This window comes from Silurus meridionalis, chromosome 4 (assembly GCF_014805685.1).
Source record: "Silurus meridionalis isolate SWU-2019-XX chromosome 4, ASM1480568v1, whole genome shotgun sequence".
In the NCBI taxonomy this organism is placed as follows: domain Eukaryota; kingdom Metazoa; phylum Chordata; class Actinopteri; order Siluriformes; family Siluridae; genus Silurus; species Silurus meridionalis.
The window spans coordinates 36,901,436-36,928,166 of NC_060887.1; the positions used below are offsets into that span (position 1 = coordinate 36,901,436).

The window sequence follows — 26,731 nt, forward strand, 5'->3', positions numbered from 1 at the left end:
CAGCGCTATTTGGATTTCACTTTATGTGGAGTTTGGACACTGGACCTCTTTAAATGTGTTTAAAGGCTCTGGCATGGAGAAGTTGGTGTTGGATCTGTGATGATCTCAAATGTTGATCTATTTTTTTATTTGCTCAGTAGCTCCTGGTTCCATAATGTCAAATGACTGTAGAAGACTGTAGAAAGGACATTACTCATAATCTTACACTCCAGTGCTCATGTTAGTTCTCACTCTATAGTGTTCTGTATTGTTTAAAGATTATGATTAAACTCTTGATGTCACCCAAATGAGGATGGGTTCCCCTTTTGAGTCTGGTTCCTCTCAAGGTTTCGTCCTAATAACATCTAAGGGAATTTTTTTTTTTCACCACAGTCGCCCCAAGCGTCATCATCACGGATAAACACACGTCATTTACTTTAGTTGTTAAATTCTGTAAAGCCAATTCATCTTGAAAGTGTGCATTGTAGTGGAGGAGGCCAAGGTATAAGACAGTTAAGTTCCTCGAATACACACCTTGTCTTCATGGAGTTCGCTTTGTGCACAGGGGCACCGTTGAACACTTTTGGACTAGTTCTTTGAAACAAAGAGTAAATGTGAATTTTTGCAGCAGAAATATGACATGACATACGTTTGACATATGACTATGCTGCAATGAGTCGTTCGAGGTGTTTTGATTGGCACACATGCTTCAAGAGCGGAAGAACATCACTAGAAAATGACAAGAGAAAAAACGTTCAGCAAGTTCTACACCCAACCTATTGGCTAGATTTGGCTCCCTTTATCACAATGTCCCCCTTTTGTCGCCCCCTTTGACGCCCCCTTTCCTGAAGGTGAAGATCCAGCCCAAGAGTCGCCATTTTGAAACCACTGTGGAGATCCAGATGAATCGCAGAATGCTTTATTAGGGGACTATTTTAAAGGTGATGGTGTGTAAACACAGATAAATAAGATAAATAAGTACTTTTTTGTTAACAGAGTCAGTCTCTAAACTTTTTGATACCACCTCATACATGTGAGATGGCTGTGTGTGCACATACCTTTGGCTGCATATTGTAACTATTAAGCTTTTTCACTTTACACACTGCCATAATTTAACATCTAAAATGGGTACCCACAAGAACCACAGCTTGTCATTTGTCTTTTGTACCTGTAATGCCACCTGGAAAGGCAAATGTAGTGCACATCACTGTAAAACTCATTTAGTGCATATAATTACACATTAAAAGTCACAGTTGTATCTTAATTAAACAATATAACACCAAGTTTGACATATTAAAGGAATAAAAAAAAGCTATCATTTGCATGTGTAATGTGACCTCACACTAAACTGAGTTACTGCATTTGTGCTGAACTGGATTATTTTCCTATAATATTTATAAAACAAGTGCATTAATTTAAACCTATGATTTGCAGGCACACTATTGTCCGACCAGGTGATATCAAGTCAAGTCAAGTCAATATCAAAAACAACTTCTAACCAATCAGTGAAGAATTCAACAGGACACCAGCTTCCATTGAAGTCACGCATAATATTGCAGTCTGCAGGTTTATCAGTTTACAGGGCTTTTTTTCTAGCACGAACACGAGCCCCGTTCTCATTCACATGCTTTGGTGGTGTTTATTTGGTGATATTCAGAGCAGCCTTTTCATCAGCATTCAGACTGCTCTCTTACTGTTAGACAGGGTCTTTAACTATAGCCCTCAATCACACAAGCGACTGAGTCAGAACTTTTTGGTGACCAATCCATCAGAATAAAGTCTTTTTAACTTCACACTGGTGAAAAATTTAAGGAAAAAATGGTAGCACTGTTATAAAGAAAGCGTTTATCTATTTATTTGGCTACCATGCGTTGGATCCACTTGTTCTTTTTGTTAAAGTTGGTCAATAGAATGAAACACCTGAATTGTTTGATAAGGATGGAAAACGTTTTGAATTATATGATCTGGCCTTCAGACATTCCAGATCTTGATCTGACCACCTTTGGGAGATTATAGATTGATATACTGTGTTATGCTAGAGCTACATTGGAAATTATTATGGAGATACTGTATAAAATACAAATGTATTAGCATAAATAATATAGAAATATTATTAGATCATATAAACAATACATAAATGTTTTTGCCCCAGTGCAGTTCTAGATTCTTCTCTATTAGATGCCATGGAGCAGATGTTGTGTAGACCTGTGGTAGTCCTTACTAATATACTTAAAAATCTTTTTAATGCTGATCAAATCCTTCAGTACATGCCTTAACTGAAACTAGGTGACGTGAAAATGGGAACGACCGGACGGACAACAAACAAACAGGACAAACAACAAACAATCTAACTGACATTATCTTAAAAAAAGAAAATGATATACTGAATGGTGAACAGGCATGCAAACCAGAGGATACTGAGATATTTTTAAATTGGAAAGGGAACTCTAATGAATAATGGAAACTACAGGACACTAGAAATAAAATAACTAACAAGCCAGGAAACTAGCAACTAACAGGACATTAACTAGGGAACAAGAATTTGGAGACATTAAACAGTAAGAGACAATGAAACTATGGTACATTGGAAACTACTAAATTAGGACACATCAGGAATATTAGAAATCTACTGATCTTGGAAACTAGAGGACACTGGAAACCACTGAATTAGGTGACACTCATAAACTACTCATCTTAGACACTGACAAACTACTAATCTTGGAAACTACTGTACAAGAAAAAGGTAAACTACTTATCTTATCTATAAAAACTAGGGGACACTGCTACACTACTGATCTTGAGATCAAAAGGGACATTTGAAACTACTTATCCTGAAGTCTTTTGGACACATACAAACTGCTAATCTTATAAACAAGTGGACAATGTCAAACTACTGATCTGGGAAACAAGAGACAATGGCAAACTACTGATCATTGAAAATATGGGGTACTGGTACACTACCTATCTTAGAAACTAGGTGATAATTTTAAATTACTCATCTTGGCGACTTGGCGAAACTACTAATCTTTCGAAACTACTTATTTTTAAGACTTGGGGACACTGACAAACTACTGATATTAGAAACCTGGGGACAGTCGTAAACTAATGATCATGGAAACTAGAGGACACTGGCAAACTACTGATCTTGGAAACTAGATAACAATGTCAAATTACTGAACATTGAACATAGGGGACACTGGTAAACTACTGATTTTAGAAACTAGGGGACACTGGAACACTAGTGATCTTGAAAACTAGAGGCAAACTGCAGAAACTAGAGGACAGTCGTAAACTAATGATCATGGAAACTAGAGGACACTGGCAAACTACTGATCTTGGAAAATAAAAGATTATGGCAAACTATAGATCATGTAAAATAGAGGACACTGGTAAACTAGAGGACATTGATACACTACTGATCTTGGAAACTAAATTATACCTTAAAATTACTCACCTTGGAGACTTGGGGACCCTAAAAAACTATTGATCATAGAACCTAGAGAACAATGGCAAACTACTGGCAACTAGGGGACACTGGTACACTAGTGGTCTTGCAAAATAGAGGACAAATTAGGAAGCAAGCAAGGTAACAAGAAATTCGAGAACAATGGACATTGAGGACAAGGAAGCAAGGTAACTATGGACAGTAAGGGAACTAGGAGCAATCAAACTAAGCTTGGATGACTTTGATTGCGGAAGAAACAACAAAACCATGGGACGTTAATCTAGGGAATGAGAATTTAAAGACACTGAGATAGAAATTAGGGAGCAAGGGAACTTGGAAACAAACTATGGGACATTGATCTAAGGAACAAGAAGTTCTAGACTGTGCTGTCCTTGATTTTTTTTATGCAGCTTAGTCGAATAAAAAGACTATTTTTTCTATCCCACGTGACACTGAAATTTAATAGAAGCACTGTCTGTAATGTTTTTAAACCACCTTTTAAAGCAGGAAGAGATATAAGCTATGTGTACAGAAGCAACCCCTATTGCTCTAGGTGTGATGGAGAGGCCTGCAGATGTGATGTGAGTTTGACTGGTGGATTATAGTAGTGCTCTAGGTCATGGATGAAAAACAATGTTGTAGGCACCAAAGCTGCAGATAGTTAGCAAGTCACAAGTGGCATATAGCATGTTTAGATTAAGCTCCTGTATATTTCAGAGTGCTATATTTTACTTCTCAAGCTCTGGAGCCATGTTTATTATGCTAATACCTGGGATTTAGACAACACAAGCCAGATATGGTAAATTTTTTTCTTGCTTAGTACTTCCCCTAATAATAATCATAGTGACAGTGATTTTTTCGAGATCCTGCTTTATATAATGAAGCGTTAAGGAATTATTTAATAAATAAAACATGACAAGGTGATGTAATGCCATATAAGTTACATTTACTAACATGGAGTTGATTATTTATCTGAAAAAGAATGTCCAAAAATGATTTATTGCTTTTAGAAAACTACATTTCCAATAGTATACATAAAAAAAATCTAGTTATAGTTTCTTTTAATAGATTACATTTACATACAGTACACTATATGGACTAAATGATTGAATCACCTGATTTTTCCAGTTATATGTGCTTCTTCCCTGAACGTTTACCACAAAGTTGGAGGCACACATTTTGTATAGGATTTCTCGGGCTCCAGTACCATAAATTGTTCCTTTCACTGGAATTATTAGGCCTCTCAAACCTGTTCCAGCATGACAATGCTCCTGTGCATGAAGCCAGCTCCATGAAGATGGGTTGGAGTGGAAAATCTTCTGCTATAGAGCCCTGACCTCAACCCTATTGAACATCTTTGGGATGAATGTGAACTCTGACTGCACCTCAAGCTTCCTCATCTAACCTACATCAGTACCTGACTTTACTACTACATTTGTTCCATGAAAGAGCAAAGAAATTCCAGAACCACACTCCAAAATCTAGTAGCATATGTTTGTAGAATAGTGGAGGTTATTATAATGTTATAATGTTCAAAAAATATCTTTTGCTCAGTTGTCCACAAACCTTTGTCCATATAGTGTAAATTACTGAGACATTTAAAGATTGTCCAATTTATTTATTTCATATAGAATATAGTTTTTTTACTTGTATATTTCAATAGCACTTCTTTTTATTTCCCATAAATCATCCATTTGTCTTTATTGCCACTGATGTGAATTTGTCTTCAGCAACTGGCACAAGACTTTATATGATTTATATCTTATATCATCTTATCTTTTATCTTACGCACATCAATTCTCATTTTCTCTTGAAGTATAAAATAAATAAATAAATAAATAAATAAATAAATAAATAAATAAATAAATAAATAAATAATAATACTAAGGAGAATCATAATAATAATTTCCCAAATGAAAGTTCCAGCAGATATAAGGTCTGATGCTTTTCGGATCCTAGGGAGGTTATGACATGCAAAATCACAACATTTCTAATGTAAATAACTAAAAAATACAAGATGATCAATTGTAGTTTAGAATGATTATTTTACCTTTTCTGTATGAGCATAAATGTTGGAGTTTTTAAATTGTTGCAGTAGCTATTCTTAAAAATAAGTGCGGTTCCATGGACCTGTAGTGATTCATGTTAAATGAATATCTCCTTCATCATATTGACAGACACAAAGGTTTTTTTAAATCAGTTATTATATAAATTATGTAGAATTATATGCTTCTGTCGTACATGTCCTGGTAAACGGGCTGATTTTTTATCTCTGGAAATGAAAAAAAAATAGTTTGAAACCTGACCAATCAGAATGAAGGAGTCTTGTTTTCTAAAGGAACTTGTTATAGTGTTTATATTATAGAGTTTGCTCCCTTTCTAATTTTAGCAATGAGCAGAATCCTTCTATAATACCCAGAATGCCTAGAAGTGGAGCAACTCTGGTTCATTAATTACATTTAATGAACAAGGGACACACACAGCAAAATCTATGCCCTGGGCATTTTTTAAATTGTGCTTTGCTTTAAGTATTACATTATGGATATATCAGAGAAAGCACAAGAGGACTGAAAGTTAAGCTTCCAAGTGCTGATCCTACTTCCTTTCGGCTTCTCCCATTAGGGGGCGCCACAGCGGATCATCCGTACTCATGATCCGCATGTTTGATTTGGCACGTGTTTTTACGCTGGATGCCCTTCCTAACGCAACCCTCCCCATTTATCTGGGCTTTGGACCGGCACTAAGAGTGCACTGGCTTGTGCAACCCTAATGGCTGGGGTCGGTTCCCTGACCGGGGATCGAACCCGGGCTGCAGCGCTGAGAGCGCTGCATCCTAACCACTAGACCACCATTACTGATCTGAGGTAAATATTCATGTTACTTTCCTGAAAGTGAGAACATGCTCTAAAGTCCCTACAGTTTCCTTACAGGCCATACCATAAATGGAGAGCCACTTAGGTCCCACCGATATATTACATTTATAAACGTCTGCAAAGAAAATGTAAAAGATAGTCAAGCATATTACAGAGAACCACCGTGTTACGGTGACCCAAAGTCTTCTAAACTGAACCACGTGTTAAGTTCCTAGTGCCAGATACCACAGTACAGCCTGAGGGGTCTTGTGAAGCCCAGGCCTTGACAAATCTGAGCTGTTTTGTTGGCTGCTGGCGGTTTTAATGTTATGGCTGATCGGTGCAATATATACTTTATATGCATCAACAATATGTTCTCTCGCAGCTTACAAAACAAAGAAGAATGAAACCTAAGAGAGACACTTGGTTTCTAATTACAGTAACTTCCTAATAAAAAATGCACACACCCTCTGTGACTGAAACTATAGAAGCAGTATCAAAGCATGGATCATCCTGACGTGCCTAATTACACAGCAGTCACTTGGAGGCAGAGAGCTCCAATTATCGTGGCACCAACTGGGAGTGTTTTGGTTGATGTCAGCTGTAACCTGTAATATCTCCATCTGGGTGTGACTGATAGCACACTCGCTAAACTTCCACACTGTAGGACAGGCCTTCTTGAATGTTAACTTTTTTTTCTGTAGTTAGGAAAACATTCATCTGTAAAATCACTTTCAGGTTATGGATTCTGTCTGAACATTTTTATTTAAGATATTCGCTATTATTTATATATGTTCAAATCTTTTTACATTTTGGATTAAAGCTCAGGTGAACAACCAGAGAAAAGAACTTTTGCTCAAATGTTAATGTTTAATGGTTCGGGAGACATAATTATTATTCTGCTTCATGTAGCTCCATTTGAAAACATTTGGTGAATTATGAAACGAAAAATACAACAAAGGACACCCAGAACTGTTAATCAGCTAGAATCCTATATCAGACACCTATGGAAGAACATTCCTCTCCCAAAACTTCAGCAACTGGTCTCCTTAGTTCCCAGCTGTATATGGACAGAAGATGTGATGCTACACGGTGATAAACATGTCCCTGTTTAAAAAATTAGATATTTATGACCCTGGAGAAGTCAGAACTAAGAATCTGACTCAAGAGAATCATATAAGAGCTGAAGAGATCTTAAGACTCAGGGTTATACATAAAGACTCAGGTTTGAATACATAAATCTTTTTTTATAATAAAATATTTGGAACGGCCCTCTGAACAATTTCAGAGACATGTTTTACATTAATATTTATGGCATTTGGAAGACGCCCTTATCCAGGGCAACTTACAACTGAGCAGGGGGGGTTAAGGGCAGCTTGGTGATGGTGGGAATTAAGCTTGTGACCTTTTGATTCAAAGTCCAATGCCTTAACCACTGAGCTAACACCTCCTACCACCTGCTACGTTGTAAAAATAAAAATTTAAATATTTGTTTTACTTATATCATATCTGTATTTGATAACAAAGGTTGCCTTTTAAACAAAAAATCCCTTAGTTATTAATAGAACTTAAGACACCGATTACTGGAATTATTGGCTATCTACAAAAATCCATACCGATCCACTGTCGTTCCGAGAGCAGGCTCTAGAGGCGCATCACTGATGCCACATTTTGTTGGCTTCAGTGAGAGCGGGGAAGAACCGCGAGGAGCACGATCACTCTCGGAGAGTGCCGCTCGGGAGGGGAGCGATGGCATTGACATGCAGCCGGCTCTCCCGGGAACCGACTTAGCGTGCTCCGCTTCCAGGATTTTTTTCTTTTTTTGTGACAAACAATTAACAGACAATTCAACACATACACACAGAGCGCTTTGCGAACAAACAGAAGCTGGCGCTCGCTTCACTACATGTGTGTTTTATACTTCCTGGTCGTGACGTCACTCCGCCGTCTAATTTTTGACTGATTACACACATTATTTCAGAGCATGAACACTCGGGCGCGTTCCCAAAGCGTTTCAACACAGTATCATCATAATAAAGTCTCCACAATAATACTGGTAGTCACTTTAAAGAAAGGAAAAATGAAAATGTAAAGTTTGGTGAGTTATACTCTAGAGAAATTTTGTATGTGAGATCAACTGCTTCTGAAAAACAGTTCACTAAAGCCACATGTTGTTTGTTTTCTTGCAATTCTTACATTGTATCTCCATGTTGTAGATATGTGTTAGTTTAGTAATGACTCATGCTGCATGTTTTGAAGCTCTTACCTGATCACATGAAATATAGCGGAGATGATAAGCTCATTGTGCACTGCGATGGTCATATAGCGCGGCTCATGGAACGCTGAAGGCACCGTCCTTACGGCATAGCACAGATACACACTCCACAGGAGGAACAGGAACTCAGCTATGGGCATATAGGTGTGTGTGTGTAAGAGAGAGAGAGAGAGAAAGAGAGAGAGAGAGAATCAGTGCACAAGGCAAAGCCTGGCTAAATTGCTTGTATACCCTGGACACTGCTTTTCAGATGATTGTGGATGAAACCATTCAGGGATTTTTTAAATAGGGAATCCCTCCGCAGACACGTGTCCCGTCCACCAGAAAGTCTATTTAATATTAAATCTATACCAAATGACTCCTTTGCCTCTGAGCAGTAAAATGTACTGTAAGCAGTCCACACTGTGCTAGCTATCAGAGTGATGGTGCTTTCTTACCCACTGCCATCATGTAATCCCAGCGGTCCAGAAGGCACATACTGAACTGCAAACCCTCAGGGGTGAAGCCCATGGTGATCAGTGCCAAGTGCCAGTCTGGGTTCTGGCACAGCCAAAGTCCATGCCACAAGGAACCAAAGAACAATCAGAAGAACGATGCACAGGAGGCACAAAACCTTCCAGCTGGTCATGTACGGGATCCGCTGAGCTGTGCGAGACAGGAACACCTTTAGAACCCTTAGGGAAAAAAATGAGAAGAGAAGATACCACAAGCGTGTTATTGATGAGATGATTGATGTCACATATAGTGATTTGATGTACATTGTGTAAAATGTAAATAAAAACAGAATGCACTAGTTTGCGCATCTCATAAATCCATATTTTATCACAATGGAATGTAGTAAACACCAAATATTTAAACTGAGAACAAAAATTCTTTTTGGAAAAACGTAAAAAAAATGTATTTGATGGCTTCAACACATTTTTAAAAAGTTGGAAAAAGTGAGTGTTATTGAAATTGACAGTTGGAGAAACATTTTGCAACTAATGAGGTTAATTAACAACAGGTCACTGAGATACTTGGGAGAGGTGGAGTCTCTCAGAAGTAAAGATGGGCAGAGCTTCACCAATCTATGAAAAACCATGTCTACAACAATCATATTGCAAAACAATTAAACATCTGATCATTTACAGTACATAATATCATCAGAAGTTTCAAAGAATCTGGAGAAATCTCTGTGCACAAGGAACAGGCAGAAATCAATATGGGATGGCCGTGAACTTCGGAGTCCTCAGGCAGCAATGCATTTAAAACAGTCATAAATTTGTACTAGAAAAGAATCACTGTATTTAAACACCTCCAGAAATCGTTGACTGTAAACACATCCACAAATCCACAAATGCAGGTTAAATCTCTATCATTCAAAGAAGAAGGCATGTGTGTACATGATCCATGAGCCTCTCTGGCTCAAAGCTCATTTAAAATGTACTGATGCAAAGTGGAAAACTGTTTTGTGGTCAGTCTAATCACATTTTACATTTCTTAAAATAATTTATTTATTTTTCTTTATGAAAACCGTGGACATGGCATCCTTCAGACCCCCAACCCCCGGGCAGCGGACGGCACTGGTCCGTGGGTCAATTGGTACCGGGCTGCACAGAAAGAATACATACATTATTTCTATTTTATTTATTATCTGATTCTGAATGATGTTTTATTTTGGAAAACTACCAGATTCTCTCCGTCACATCTGTCTATGACTCACTCTTGATGCATGTCATGATGCCTCGGCCACATGTCTTACCAACATCCGCTACCTTCTTAAAGGGGCTGCTCCAGCCGCTAACACATAATACATTACAGCTAAATTCAAACACCCAAGCGAGCAAAATGAACAAACAACAACACAGTGGATTCACGTTTATTATTATATCTAGGAAATACCAGTTTTTATGGTCGTATTATTTTATTTTGTTGTATTTTTCCACCACACCTTAAAGGCTTATTGTCCGACATTAAACCGGTCCGTGGCACAAAAAAGGTTGGCAACCACTGCTTTAGACTATAGAGGAGACCATGAGTATTAGAGAAGAAGGTGTATTAGTTTATTGATATGTTTTCTATGTTCAATTGTGAATAAGATATGGGTTTATGAGCTTTGCAAATCATTGCATTCTGTTTTTATTCATATTTTACACCAGTGTTGTACATCCTACATAGAAATCCCATCATTTTTTAGGTTGTTGAGGTTGAGATGGATTGCGCCATAATTTACATGCTACATGAAACAACTTCATCAAGGCATATAGAGATGAACACATTTGTGTCTTATCAATGCAGAAACTGATTGAAAAAACTGTACAGAGAGTAAAATACACCCTTGAGATACGCCTTGTTTTGTCTTGTCAGGGGGTTCCCATTAATTCTCGCTCTCTCATTCTCTCTCAGCCCGTTGATAAATTACCCTCCGCACCGGTTTAATCAGGCTATCAGAAAACGATCTTGGAGATGTGTTAACTCTCATCTTGGCCCAGCCACCGTGCTTTTGTCATGATTAGTAGCTGTTCGTCTTGGCTAGCTTAATTATGAATCCCATTAGCCTCATGTGCCACTTCCACCTGACGCATTCTTTCTTACAGCCGTATGTTCATCTCATCTTTACATACAGAGGCCAAAGACCTCATTATCTCTCAGTCATTATTCCCAAACTTCTGCACTTTGTCTCTCCCGCTCTCTTTTTCCCATCTGTTTTCTATCATCCCCCCTCCCCCTCTCTAATTTTGCTATCTATCTGTCTTTCATTTTTCATCTCTCTTTGCTCAAGGGCTTTTCTCATTCTCCAGATCTGACTTCAGGCCTCAGACTTTATGACCCGCTGGACGAGTCTCTATACATTCGTCTTTTGCCTCCTCTGTCTCAACCATTCGATAAAATGTAATAAATTGTGCCCATTTTAACCTAAGTTGTTTTTGTCTGCCCCACGGTTGCAGAAGATCCGTCCTTGACGTGCTCTAACAAGGCCATGAATCTTTTCTAAAGTACACTCCGTTTCTAACGAACTAAACGAAGAACACGCAGCACCGATTACTTTTTACAACTCTGCTGACGTTCGAATGGAATTAGGCGATAATATAAACTTTAACTGCGAGTAAAGGGATAGCAGGGCTGATCGTCATCAACTCGTCGGTTCTGGTGGTGTAAAGAAGTTGGTCTATGAGTAAAAAACATGAATTAATGTTTAATAGAGAGATCTTTTGCTAGTTTATTAAAATCACCACATTCACCAATTTGGTTACACCACAAGCAAATATCCTCCATGGAGTTCACTAGGGGTCATTATGAAATGTTCACAATAGGTAACTGTAACTGTATGTTACTATGGTTACAGATTATAAACAGCAATTCATTTAGACACTGAGGAACCTTACCACAAACTACCGATGTGTTCAACACCATGAACTCACATCCTCCTTATATTATGTCAGTATGACTTTGCTAAACAGTCCTGGGTCTTCTTTGTCATATTTTTAAATGGTGAAAGGTCTAGGCTACAGGCAAGCCAGTTTAGCACACTGACTCTTCTACTACAAAATCATGGTGTAGGAATATAGTGGTTAAGATATTATGCAGTGGATCCGAAGGTTATGAATTCAAATCCCAGCCACACCAAGCTGCCACTCCAAGGCCCCTGAGCAAGACCATTAACCCTATAGGTACTAAGTCGTTCTGTATAAGAGCATATTTTAAATGCCATTATTAAATAATAAATAAAGTCGATACATGGTGCTTCTCAATAGGTGCTCGAAAGGGGTTTAGGTCTGGAGACATACTTGGAGATGTTATGATGTTACAAAACTTACAAATAAGGTCCCCTTCTGAGCCATTCAAACCGACTTGCTGCAGTGTGCGGCGTACGGTTTGAGCACTGACCAGCGGACCTTTCACTTCTGCAACGTCTAAACCAATGCTGCAGCACTCATGGGTGTGTTTTTTGAAGCAGCTTCTGCACCTGACGCATAACATGAGAACTCAAATTCTTTGATGGACCCTTGCAAGGTCTGTTCTGAGTGGAACCCGCCTTGAAAAACCTCTGCATGACTCTGGCCACTGTAGTGTAACTCAGTTTCAGGGTGATACTGATATTCTTACAGCCTCGGCATCTTTGTGGAGATCAACAATTCTAATTCCTAAATCCTCAGAAAATCTTTACCATGAGGTCCATGTTGAACATTCAGTGGTCAGTATGAGAGAATTGTACAAGATACAAGATACACAAATGATGTATATGAATATTGCAAAATTAAGTGTATTCTTGCTCCTCCTCATTTCTGATCCTACTGCATATCTTCACCAATACTGTTGATTCATATCACACTGGTTTTTGGTCTTTGATGGTTCTTTGGCGCGTCCTTCTCCAGCCAATCTGTCTGATGACATTTGTTTCTCCTCCCCAGCTATCATCCTGTGACAGATCGCTCTGAAATGGCAGAGCCCATGGCAGACTTCTGACATTTACTAACATGCTTCGCTGTGAAATGCTTGTGAGTCACCCGTTGCTCGAGGGGGTGTGAAAGCGTGAGTTCGTGCACGCGAACATGTGAGCGTGTGTGTAGGTGTGTGTAGGCGCGTATCTGCCGCCTCATCTCCTACAAACAGGGATCAAAATCCTACACCTCATGTGGCGTCATTTCAAAGCCCAGGCCTGGTTATAATTAATTTTTATGATACAGTCGTGATACTAAACACAGGGTAATTAAATGATCAGGACAAGTGGAGTCAAAACAGGCAAACTAACAAGACGAGATGACGGAGATGTGTTTGTTTTCTGTCTTATATAAGAGACAGGCAGAGAAAAAAAAACAACAACGCATGGTTACTTTTATGTATACTGGATCATTATTACCAATTGTTATATAATAAAGGGTAAAGTGTAAATGGTTTATTACAGTGCAGATCGAAAAACAGAAAAAACAGCAGACAAACAAAATAAAAACCAAAATAACAATAATAAATATAGCCAAAATAATTGTTGGCAACAAGTGATGATGACCACCCACTGAATACAAACTATAGAGTGCGATGTGAGACAAGTCTTTACATGTGCTAATTATGATTTAGGTGTAGGGATCATGTGACATTTACATTTGCGGCATTTAGCAGACGCCCGTATCCAGAGCGACGTACAAAAGTGCTTTGAGTCTCTAGCAATGAATAAATCTACACTGGTGCACCAGATTACAACTTAAGATAAATCAGACTACAACTCTGTTGAGAGTGTTTTTAACAAAGCAAACTTGGAAAGTGTTAGTTTAAGTGTTTTAGGAAGATGAAGGTCTCCACCTGTCGCATAAAAATAGCCAGGGACTCCAGTGTTCGGACATCTATGGGAGGTTTATTCCACCACCTCGGTGCCAGAACAGAGAAGAGCCTTGAAGTGTACTTACCTCTCATTCTGAGAGAAGGTGGAACCAGTCGAGCAGTGCTGGAGGATCTCAGACAGCGTGGTGCAGTGCGAGATGTGATGAGGTCACTGAGGTAAGATGGTGCTGGTCCATTTTTGGCCTTGTAGACAAGCATCAGTGTTTTGAATCTGATACGTGCAGCTACTAGTGAAGGGGCGCAGCAGGGGTGGTGGGAAAACTTGGGCAGATTGAACACAAGTTGTGCAGCTGCGTTTTGGATCATTTGCAGTGGACGAATAGCGTTCAGGGGAAGACCTGCCAGCAGAGAGTTGCAGTAGTCCAGTTTTAAAATGACAAGAGACTGAACAAGCACCTGAGCAGCCTGTGTGGACAAAATGGTCAAATCCTTCGGATGTTGTAGAGACGGAATCAACAAGAACGAGCCATGGTGCAGACATAGCTTAAACACTATATGGACAAAGGTTTGTGGACACCTGAGCATAAGATTCCTATGTGCTTTTTTTTACATCCCATTCCACATTTAGTCCCAATGTACTGTTAGAGTAACCTCTACTCTTCTGAGATGATGTTTTACTAGATTTTGGAGTGTGCTTGTGGGATTTGTGCTTATTCTGATGCAAGAGTGTTAGTGAAGTCAGACACTGATGTAGATGACGTGGTGAGGCCTGGGGTGAAGTCAGCATCCCAGTAGGGTTGGAGCTCTATATCAGAGGATCTACCACTCCAACCCATGTAAAGCACATCTTCATGGAGCTGGCTTTGTGCACAGGGGCATTGTCATGCTGGAACAGTGTTTGGATTTCCTAGTTAAAGTAAAGGGGAGATTTCATTCTCTATATCCAAAGACATCCTATACAAAATGTGTGCTTTGTGGAAATGGTTTGGGGAAAAAACACACATAACTTGGAAAGTCCCTGGGAATTCCCAAAACATTTGTAGATACAGTGTATCGTTTAGCGTGTTGACCTTTGATTTGGCACACCATGCGATATATATGATGTGGAAAATATCTTGAAACAATGCTCCATTTGTATTTTATCTTAATTCTTTTAGTTTTTTCTCAAGCTGCAAAAAAAATGTAAATTGAAATTAAATGCAGAAAATATAAATAAATTTGCCTTTTTATTCAAGAGTGTGAGTTGATCAGGCTTTGTTATTTATATGCATTGTTATATTTGTATATTACTTGTAAGAGAATGAGGCTTTATTTGTAATTCCTTCATTATTTTATTTCAATCTGATCCCTTTAATTAGGCACTTCAGCCACTACATAACTGTAATTGTGGTATAAAAATTATACAACCATTATCACCTTAAGTACATCATCCATCGGCCCAACTCTTCCCAGCACTCAGAATGTCACAAGATTTTCTGCACCTGATTTATTTTTTGGGCCTAATTAGCACATTTAAATGATCTCTCACCTCACTCTATGTCTCACATTTGTCCTTCCATGATTGCTGTTTCCATCCCTTGCACCCTCCATCTCACCTCGTTGCATGTCTTTATACTAAGGTTCTGTTTTCTTGTCAGATTCTTTAGTGTTTGGTTTTTTTTTTTGTATTGGTTGACAATTAAAAAAAAAGATTATCATGACACGCTGAGTGTCTTTGCTCATTTGTTTTAATAAAACACTCATTTAGAGTCGTATGTGGAGTTGAGAGTAAGCAGTTTATAATATACACACACTATTTTTTTATTCTGTTTGTGTGCAGTATTAATTCATAATCAAAGTGAGTAAACCACATAACAATTTAGTTTTATATGCATAGCACTTTCAACAGTGGATATTAACACAGACAAGCTTTAGAGAACTTTATAGATTATAAAACACATTTTAAACGCCTATAAGTGTCCCCACTGCATTTATTTCTGTAAGTAAATGCTTTTATGTATATTCTTTTATCCCTTTAAATGTATTCCTATATATCATTCCCAATAAGTATATTCCTATAAGTGCATTCCTATTAAAAAACATACTTATAAGTGTATCCCTGTACATAATTCTCTAAAAGTTCCTATATATTCCTATAACTGTATTCCTATACATTATTCTCCACAAGTGTATCCATATTAATTTCTGTAAGAAGAAGTAAAACAGCATTTATCTGTCACATATACATCACAGCACAGTAAGATTCTTTGCATATCCCAGTGATGTTAGGAAGCTGGGGTCAGAGCACAGGGTCAACCATCATCCAGCACCCCTGAAGCACAGTGGGTTAAGACTCGAGGGCCCACAAGTGGCAGCATGGCAATACCAGGGCTTTAACCCCAGACCTTCTAATCAGTAACCCAGTGCCTTAACCACTGAACTACTACTCCCCTTTAAGTGTATCCCAAAACATTTATCCCTATAAGTGTATCCCTGTGCATTTATTCCTATAAGTATATCCCTACTGCATTTATTTCTGTAAATAAATGCTTATACATTTATTCCTTTAGGTGTATCCTTTTAAATGTATTCCTATAGATCATTCCCAATTAGTATATTCCTATAAGTGTATCCCTATAAAAACATACTTATAAGTGTATCTCTGTAAACAATTCTCTAAAAGTTCCTTTATATAATCCTATAACTGTATTCCTATACATTATTTCCTATGAGTGTATTCCTATACATTATCCCTAAACATTATTTCCTATAAGTGTATCCCTATACATTTATCCCTATACATTTATCCCTGTAAGTGTTTCCCTATACATTTATCCCTATACATTTATCCCTATACATTATTCCCTATGGGTGTATGCCTATATATTTATCCCTATACATTTATCCCTATGTGTATCCCTATACATTTATCCCTATGTGTATCCCTATACATTTATCTCTGTAAGTGTATCCCTATACATTTATCCCAATGTGTATCCCTATACATTTATACCTATACATTTATCCTATGCAGTAAGTGTATCCCTATACATTTATCCATATACATTTATCCTATGCAGTAAGTGTATCCCTATACATTTATCCTATGCAGTAAGTGTGTCCCTATACATTTATCCCTATACATGTATCCTATGCAGTAAGTGTATCCTATACATTTATCCTATACATGTATCCTATGCAGTAAGTGTGTCCCTATACATTTATCCCTATACATTTATCCTATGCAGTAAGTGTATCCCTATACATTTATCCCTATACATGTATCCTATGCAGTAAGTGTGTCCCTATACATTTATCCCTATACATGTATCCTATGCAGTAAGTGTATCCCTATACATTTATCCCTATACATGTATCCTATGCAGTAAGTGTATCCCTATACATGTATCCTAGGCAGTATGTGTATCCCTATACATTTATCCCTATACATTTATCCTATGCAGTAAGTGTATCCCTATTCATTTATCCCTATACATTATTTCCTATGAGTATATCCCTATACATTTATCCCTATACATTTATCCCTGTAAGTGTATTCCTATACATTTATCCCTGTGAGTGTATCCCTATACATTTATCCCTGTGAGTGTATCCCTATACATTTATCCCTGTGAGTGTATCCCTATACATTTATCTCTGTAAGTGTATCCCTATAAATTTATCCCTATGCAGTAAGTGTACCACTATACATTTATCTTTAAAATTGTATCCCCATATGTTATTCTTTAAAACTGTTTCCCTATAAGTGCATAGCTATACATTTATGCTTATATATATATATATATATATATATATATATATATATATATATATATATATATATATATATATATATATATATATATATTTATCCTATAATTTTCCCGTTTATCCTTATAATATTATTCCAAAACCTATAGAAAATGTTTGATTGAAAGTTTACACATTTGAAAAACATTCATCCATCCATCCATCCATCCATCTGTCTCTAAACAGGGAAAAAACACATCAGCACATACCTGTATAACTTGAGCGTGATGGTTCCGTACACGATGGCGAAGCCAAGCATGCGCACCCATCTGAGCAGGATACAGCGAAACACACTGGGCTGGAAGTACAGGACCACCCCCTGTGCACAACACACACAAGAACATCCATAGAGACTCACATTTCCATAATCAGAAAGACTTGGTGTGTGAACAACCAGCCGTCATTTTATTACAGACAGAAACCGCTTTGAGGTCTGTGTATAAACAAATGAATCAAAATCTAATCTGCAGTACTGTCTTTTTATCTGTCCTAGTTATCGTTCAGTTTCAGTATTTCAGTACACATTCGCATCAGTCACACGTTAGCTGGTGGGGATATTAAATGTGTGTCTGATCGCTGACTTGGATCAGAAACTGTACTTATGTAATGTAATAATTATAATAATAATTGTTGCTTTAATAAATCTGGCCTTAATACATAACAACAATCATAAATATTGTAAGCCTTCAGAGATCAGACACTACTGAAGTGAGATTCAGTGGTGTTTATAATATAGAAGGCTAATTGTGATTTTATTTTAGTGAGAAAATAAATCTCTTTATGAAACTGCCTTTCAAGCTGGAGGCAGACGTCATACTGAATGCATCATCAAACATAAACGCCTACACTACATGGACAGGCGTTTGTGTAAAAATGACCATCGAATTGGTATGTGCTTATTTTTGAACATCCAATTCCACACCGAGTTCCAATTTCCTTTTTTTCCCCCATTATAACAACCTCCACTTTTCTGGGTAGATGTTCCACTATTTTGTGGAGATTTGTGCTCATTCAGCCACATGGGTGTTAGTAAAGTCAGGTACTGATGTAGGAGATGTGAGGAGGCCTGGGGTGCTGTCAGTGTTCCCAATTATTCCAATAGGGTTGGAATTCTATAGAAGAAGATCTTCCAATCCAATATACACTATATTGCCAAAAGTATTGGGTCACCTGGACATATGTTTGGTATGTGATCTTATTTTATCATTGCGTTCCACATTTGGTCCCCATTCACTCTTATAATTGATCCACACTTCTGGGAAGATGTTCCACTAGACTTTGGAGTGTGCTTATGGTGCTTATGGCCAAAAGTGTGTTATGAAATGCAAGTACTGATGTAGGTGAGGAGACCTGGGGTGCAGTCAGCGTTCACATTCATCCCAAAGGTGTTCAGTAGGGATGAGATCAGAGCTCTATAGCAGAAAACACAAGATCTTCACCAGATCTTCATTAAGCTCACTTTGTGCACAGAGGCATCGCCATCCTGGAGCAGGTGTGTTTCAAGTGAATGCCAAATTTTTTTGTAGCACATCTAAAGATGTCCTGTACAATTGAGTGCCTCCATCTTTGTGGTAACAGTTTGGAAAAGAACCACATATAGCAGGAAAGGTCAGGTGAACCAATATTTTTGGCACTATAGCGTGTGTATTCTGCATAATATTATTTTAATCAAATAAAACTGCAATGCAATAAAATCCAAATATTATATACAATAAAAATAGACCATAACAATGCACTGGCATTATAAAAAAAGAAGGTGCATTATATAATATATAAGGAAAATACAATATAATGTATAATAGAAATAGAATACGGAGTATACATATAATGTATAATGCCCGTAATGAATTGTAATGTATGTAGCAAGCAGTTATTACAGAACGTGTTTATGTTCGCTGAACGCTGCAGGAAATCCATGCTGAGGAGATGAAACGTTTCTATTGAGGCCCTGTGCAATATAATTAGGCCTTTTAATTGATGCATGAGACAACAAAAGATGAATTAACCATGGAGTGACCTTACTCTAGACTCCTGACCCTGTGTGTGTTGTGTGTTGTGTGTGTGTGTGTGTGTGTGTGTGTGTGTGTGTGTGTGTGTGTGTGTGTGTGTGTGTGTGTTGGATAAAAGCACAGCTGCCCAAAGGTGAGCCAAAACATGAGATGCGTTTCGATGGCGTCCAATGCATGAAAGACAAAAAAAAATTAAAACACAGCAAACACCTGAGGCCGTATAATTATCAGTGTGCAGCAGATGTGGCACGCGTTCCCCTGTGGGATTGTTAATGTTAATCGGATTAGTGCAGACATTAATAGTTTCCTGGTGGCTGTAGGAGATCTGCAGGAGAGAAGTGCAGATATATCAGCTGGTCGGTTCCGACTCGGTGGACGAACGTGAACACCTCGAGAGAATGTTTCACTGCAGCGTAAGCAGAGCAGAACAGTAAAAGGTACCTATGCTGGGGAATAAACTCTTTCTCTTTCTCTCTCTCTCTCTCTCTCTCTCTCTCTCTCTCTCTCTCTCTCTCTCTCTCACTCTTTCTCTCTTACACACTCTCACACAGCTGCTTGATCTTAGGAGCTAAGAAAAAAACTGCTGAATCGAAGCGCTATATAACTGCTAGTTGAATTCATGGAGAAGCTGTTATCAATTCACACAACAGAAATTGCACAAATGGGCGTGTCCTTGTGATGTCCCCGTGGCTGTCAGTCCTACAAAAACAGAATTGACCTGCAATGGACAAACTGTTTAGTCTTTTAAGGCCATGTCCCCATTAAAACTTTGATACAAACAGATGAAACGCTAATAAAACACTTATTAAACGCATATTTCTTTTCTCTATTTTTCTCAAACTAAGACTGCGTATACAGTCAGCAAGAACATGGATTTTTGAAAATGCTCTCTGAAGTGAATCAATTTGAAAACGCTGTTTTGATGTTGTAGTGTGAATGGAGGCTTTGAAAATGATGACACAATTTTAGGCACGTGATGTACTGACGCCTGTACTCGACATCGCTGCCAAAACAGTCCTGATCCGTCCAGCATTAACAGCATCAAATTTTGAGTTACAGTTGCTCGTCTGTTGGATCGGACCACACGGACCAGCCTTCGCTCTCCAAGTGCATCAGTGAGCCTCGGCTAACAATGACCATCGCCAGTTCACCACTGTTCCTTCCTTGGAGCACTTTTGATAGATACTGCAGACCAGTACCCACCCATAAGAGCTGCAGTAATGGAGACCCAGTGCATCCAGAAAGTGCATCCAGGATGCCATCACAATTTGGCCCTTTTATAATAAATATTTCCTTTTATAATCAGTGTTATTCACTTCACCGCTCATAATGTTATTATGTCATGTGATTCAATGTCCTGTGCACTTGGATAACCCTGGGAAATAAATTCAGCATGTTGTATTTTGGGCCCGAAAGCAGGTGGAAATTGTTAGAGTAACCATTTTTTAAGAAACAATGGAGGAAATGGACTGATTTGGATAAACAACTTCAAAACAAGGACCTCAGGGCAGAAAAAAGGGAAGGAAGGGCAAAAATTAGAGCCCAATTAGACACGTTATTGCTGACAAGACTTTACAAAGAAACAAAGATATTATTTATGAACTAACACACAACAGCTGGATAAGCAAAGTGGGAAAAAAAGGGGGTAGACACAGGACCAATTACAAGTCAGGAGAGACAAGCTCTGGGAAAAGAAAAAGCTGAACAGCACAATGCTGGGTGCGTGTTAGTGTTGATAAATGAAACACTGAAAGTTGCACTGAAAGACTAGAGGAAAATAAAATGCTTTTTTGTTGAGTCTGTTTTTTTTTTTTGCTTCCTCATTCCCTCATAAAAAAATGTTCTATTCTTTGTAGACCAATGTTCCAGCAATATGAGGAAGCTTTACATAGAGAAACACTGGAGCTCTTTTAGAGTGACCATCGGGTTCTGGGTCACATCCCCGACTATTGGCCGGGCAGCTCCGCTCTACGAAGAGTCCTGGTGGTTCTTCCATTTATGGATGATGGAGGTCACTGTGCCCATTAGGACCATCAATGCCACATAAATATTTCTGTCCCCTTCCCCAGATCTGTGCCTCGATGCAATCCTGTCTCTAAGGTCTACAGACAATTTCTTTGACTTCATGGCTTGGTTTGTGCTCCGACACACACTAACTGTGCAACCTCATATAAGCTGGTGTCTATGTCCAAGTAAATGAATTTACCACAGGTTGACTCCAATGAAGTTGTAGAAACATCTCTTGAGTATAATGGCAAAGGCTGTGAAACTTATGTACGTATGATTTTTTTTTCATTTTAGATTTTTAATAAACTTGCAAAGATTTAAAAAAACATCCTTCGTGTTGTGTCCATTTTGGAATAAAGCTGTAACATAACAAAATGTGGGAAAAGTGAAGAACTGTGAATACTTTCTGGATGCACTTTACAGTAAAGGTGGCACTTAGTCCTTGCCTCACACATCCACCAATTCTTGGGACAAATTGAGCAGGATTTCAGGCACTGGTAAATAAAATTATTATGGATAGGTGCTTTAATGTCCTTCAAGAAGCAAGGTGTGGAATTTACTCCTATAAGCTTTACAACATATGCAATACAAAGCATGCCATATTAGAATCTTCTCCCAAAACTCTGCTCTCATGAACGATCAGGCATTTAATTAAATCACAGCAGCCCAAGCACAAGTGAGACACGGTTTAAAGAACGAGTGAGACAGAACATCAGACTGACGTTTCCTACATTCGCCTGGAGCCATTTTCTCTACTAAATCATTAGGCTATTAGTTACATCCTAATGATCCTAGCTGACTTCCTCTGGTGTAGTACAGAGTCTATATTTAGGTTCTTCAGGTGCTTGTGTGTATTGACGCATTTATAAAAAAAGGAAAGGGAGAAATGGATGACTGCCAACAGTCCAGATGTACAGATTGATCCTGGAGCTGGTTCTCGATCCTGAGACAGAGTAAGATGGGAATGATCTCTAGAGTTCTGCTCATGAGCAAATCTTCCAAAGTGAACAAATTGTTTTTGTACTGAATCATATTATTTGTAGACTTCAATCAAATTCGACTGAACTGGGAACTGTCAGTTAAGATAAGATAAGATAGATAGATAGATAGATAGATAGATAGATAGATAGATAGATAGACAGACAGACAGACAGACAGACAGACAGACAGACAGACAGACAGACAGATAGATAGATAGATAGATAGATAGATAGACAGACAGACAGACAGACAGACAGACAGACAGACAGACAGACAGACAGACACTTTGTTCTTGTACACTATTGTACACTATTGGAGTGGCATTGTTCAGGCAATGGTGAAATATGTGAAGGCAATAGAATAAGGAAACATGAGACTCAGTACATGGCAAGGCGAAACATGGAAATACTGGGTGGCAAAAACAAAACATACAGCTAGTTTGTTAGTTAGATATTTAGTTAGTTAATTAACAGCAACTTGGGTGTCTGTGTGTTATTTTTAAAGTCTTCCTGCTGGGACCTTTGAGTAGTCTGTGATTGGTTACCAGGCAGGGGCTTTCTATATCAGATCATTTATTCAGCTCAAATGTGAGCCTTAATGGATCAAAAGGAGGAGAAAAATGAGGGGAGCCATGATATAATAAGAATGTAGTACTTTGGAGAAGTTTTATATCGCTGCATGGAATCCCCAAATTCTGAATAAGTAATGATTGATGATGAACTTAGACAATAAAACGTGCGGTTAACTGAAACTTCTTTTTTTATGTGCATGTGTTGGTGTGCTGAACAGGGAGGTAATGAAGTACAAATACGTTGTTACTGTACTTAAGTCGATTTTTCTGGTAGCAGTATTTTACTTCATTTATTTTCAGACAACTTTTCACTTTTACTCATTAATTTTTTACACAAATATTTATACTTTCCATTTCGACATTCATAAAACAGACTCGTTACTTTAGTTTTAATCATTGCACCCCATTTTCAACCCATCAAGCTATTTCTTGTCATTTCCTGTCTCTCACACACCACAGACGTAGGCTAGTTCACGAAGGTGTTACCGTGGGGTTAACGTGGGTGAGACAGAAGGAGTCAGTGACATAAACATGACTGAGAAGAGAAACATTTTTAATCACCTGATCATCATCATCTTTTCTCTGCTTGTGTTCTATATGGTGGATGTTCAGCCTGGATACATTCATTAGGTAACATTAATTAGGGTTGTCCAAATTAACGGGTTAATAATGTGTTAACGCAAATTCATTTTAACAGCATTAATTTTATTAATGCGTGCACTTCAGTTTGACTATTTTTCTTCAAAATATAAATACATAAAAGAGGCAAAATTAAAATCAACACGACACACGTTTGTTTACAACGTCCTTTTTTTACTCAGAACATACATATATATATATATATATATGTATATACAAAGAACACTATACGAAATCGATTTATCGGTTAATCGGTTGCTCACGAGCCGATCTGAATGAGAGTCGCCGGTCGGAATGAAAGTCGCGAGCATGCAAGGTCGCGAGCGCTGAGGCCGCGAGCTCCGAGGTTCCACTGTATATATAAATAAAAATATATTCCACCGAAAATGTATTTTTAATCAGTACAAATTTGTTTTACTCAGTCTGAAGTCTCAAATCCGCACCAAAATCCACCATGATGCACACAATTAACCCTCTGGGGTCATTTTGTGGCATTTCTCATAACGACGAAACGAACTGAAATCACTTTGACTTTTTTGATCGTACAGATAAGAGCAATACCTTGTTTGAATCTGTAAACGGTCTAATTTTATTTGTATACCCTCATAGCCACATAAATAAAACCGTAATCAAAATAACCAAATCCGTAGGAAAGTTAGAAGACATACAGTTTCTCTGTTATCACCACATTAACCGTCCGTGTGAAAACATAGCAAAGGTTCCGTTTGGTGTCCTCATGATTTACGTAATTTAAATTGACACAATTACTTTAAAACATTTACAAGAATATTTTGTCTTCAGTCTCTATATTGGTTTGGTTCCACTAATAATAAACATACATTTGCATAACGCATCCATATTTGTCCATGCCGATATTGATTAGAGTATTTATATTTGAAAAGTATTCATTTAAGGTACATTTAGAACAGATCAAAATGTATACGATTAAGTTTAGTTTAATGTTGAGTCAACTTATGACAAGCATGCCATTAATCACGATTAAATATTTGTAATCAATTGACAGCCCTAATATTAAAATAATGTAACAGTTCAGCACCAGTTACCAGCATCATGCTAAAACAGGTAGTAGTAACTGCTACTTTTTACTTAAGTACATGTCAGAACCCAAACTTCTTTACTTTAATTCGAGTAAAAAATGTATAATCGGTACTTCAACTTTTACCCAAGTCTTTTAAAACATAAAGCGTTCTGTGTGTGTCTGTTCTACAGAAAAGGTAAGGTGCAGTTAAAATTTGTATAAATAGATAGCAAGCACAGTTTGTGTGTAGCTTGCTTGGGAGTGGAGCATGATTAGTCGGCTCAAGTATAAAGTATGGGATTTGACCGTTATCTGGGCACAGTTGTCCCCCCTGCTCATGTTGAATCTATCCTTACGGCCTTCAGGAGAGTGAGGGAAGGCCAGTCACTCACTGTAAAGCAGGTACAAAGACTGCTGGGTCTGGTGGCAGCAGAGTCCAATGTGTTTCCACTTGACCTCCTGCACATGGGAACCCTCCAATGTTGGCTCAGAGTCTGAGGGTTCTCTCGGAGGGGCAATCCACTCTTTATGATCAAGGTTATGCGGCTAGCCCTGTGGGCCCATTGGAAGCTAATCTCCTTGAGGGCAGCATATATCCCAGGCCACATAAATGAAGGAGCAAATGCCCTCTCGAGACAACAGCCGAGGCCTGGGGAATGGCGTCTCCACCCTGAGGTGGTGGAGAAAATTTGAGAGAGCACAGGTGGACCTGTTGGCTACTTGAGAGACATTGCACTCTCCCCTTTGGTTCTCCATTACACCCCAGCCCCTCTAGGGCTGGACACCTTGGTACAGGAGTGGCCGAGGATGCCCTTTATGTTTTTCCCTCTGTTGCACTGCTCCCAGGAGTTCTCTCTGGAGAGGCCATGGTTTGCAGACCTTGTAGCCCTTCTCTAACACCCACCCTGGGAGATCTTTTTTTAGACAGGGGTTACATCTAGAGCCGTTCTTCCCCAAACTGTTGATTGAAGGCATACAATTGTATAGGATTACTTTGTAGCAGGTAATTTTCCCTTCACTTGAACTAGAAGACCCAAACCTGTTCCAACATAACAATGCCTTTAAACACAAAGCCAGCTCTATGAAGATATGCTTTACATTTTCGTTACATTCCTGCCGCAAAACATTTGGGCATTTCTGACCATTTGTTTTAAGATGTTTTAGTGTCTCTAATATATATGGTTTACTGATAGAAATACAGTTAACACTATATTTTCTAATGTTAGTTAAGTCAGTAATTTTATTTCACTTTAATAAACGCAAAATCTTCTCCCTGTACTATGACAGAAAGCAAGTGCATCACGTCATTCAAGCATGAAAATAGGGGCAAGGTGAGGGAATGCAAATCTAAAATAGAGAAGAGGCTGGGGCCTCCAGGGGGTCACTGTCCCACCTGTCAGTCATTCCAGACTCACAAGTCTATTAGCTCATGTGACATTTTCAATAGAGGAAGAATGATAATGAATGCAGAGCTCAGGAACACAAAAGGTTGTAAGTGTGCAAGTGCACAGATAAAAGTGGTAATTTAGTTCGTTTAATTAGTGTTAAGATTACTTCTGCCTGGAAGATCATACATTCAAATCCCAGCACTGCGAATTGTTAGGGCTGGGCCCCTGAACAAGGCCCTTAACATCTTAACTTCTCCATTGTATAAGGGTGTCTGCCAAACGCTATAAATATAAATGAAAGTAGTTGCTTTGAAGGTAAGCGGTGGCTCAGTGGTTAAAATGTTGGACGTCTGCTTAGAAATTTCCAAGCACCTGCATGTCTTCGCTGTCCACATTCATAGACCTTCTTCTTTTCCTCCAAATGTTTCCTACCGCTTCATATACACCATGTTCTTTCTTTGCACATGACCAAACCATATAAGTCGTAAAACTTCCAGACAG

The 26,731-nt window shown here is 38.3% G+C and overlaps 1 protein-coding gene across 1 annotated transcript in view; it reads right to left on the minus strand.

Moving 5' to 3' along the window:
- Positions 1 to 26,731, minus strand: part of gpr158a (G protein-coupled receptor 158a) — a 152,048-nt gene that overhangs the window by 9,204 nt on the left and 116,113 nt on the right. Inside the window, 4 exon segments of the mRNA XM_046847487.1 lie at positions 8,543 to 8,681; positions 8,989 to 9,095; positions 9,097 to 9,225; positions 17,806 to 17,915. Coding sequence (XP_046703443.1) covers positions 8,543 to 8,681; positions 8,989 to 9,095; positions 9,097 to 9,225; positions 17,806 to 17,915 — 485 coding nt within the window.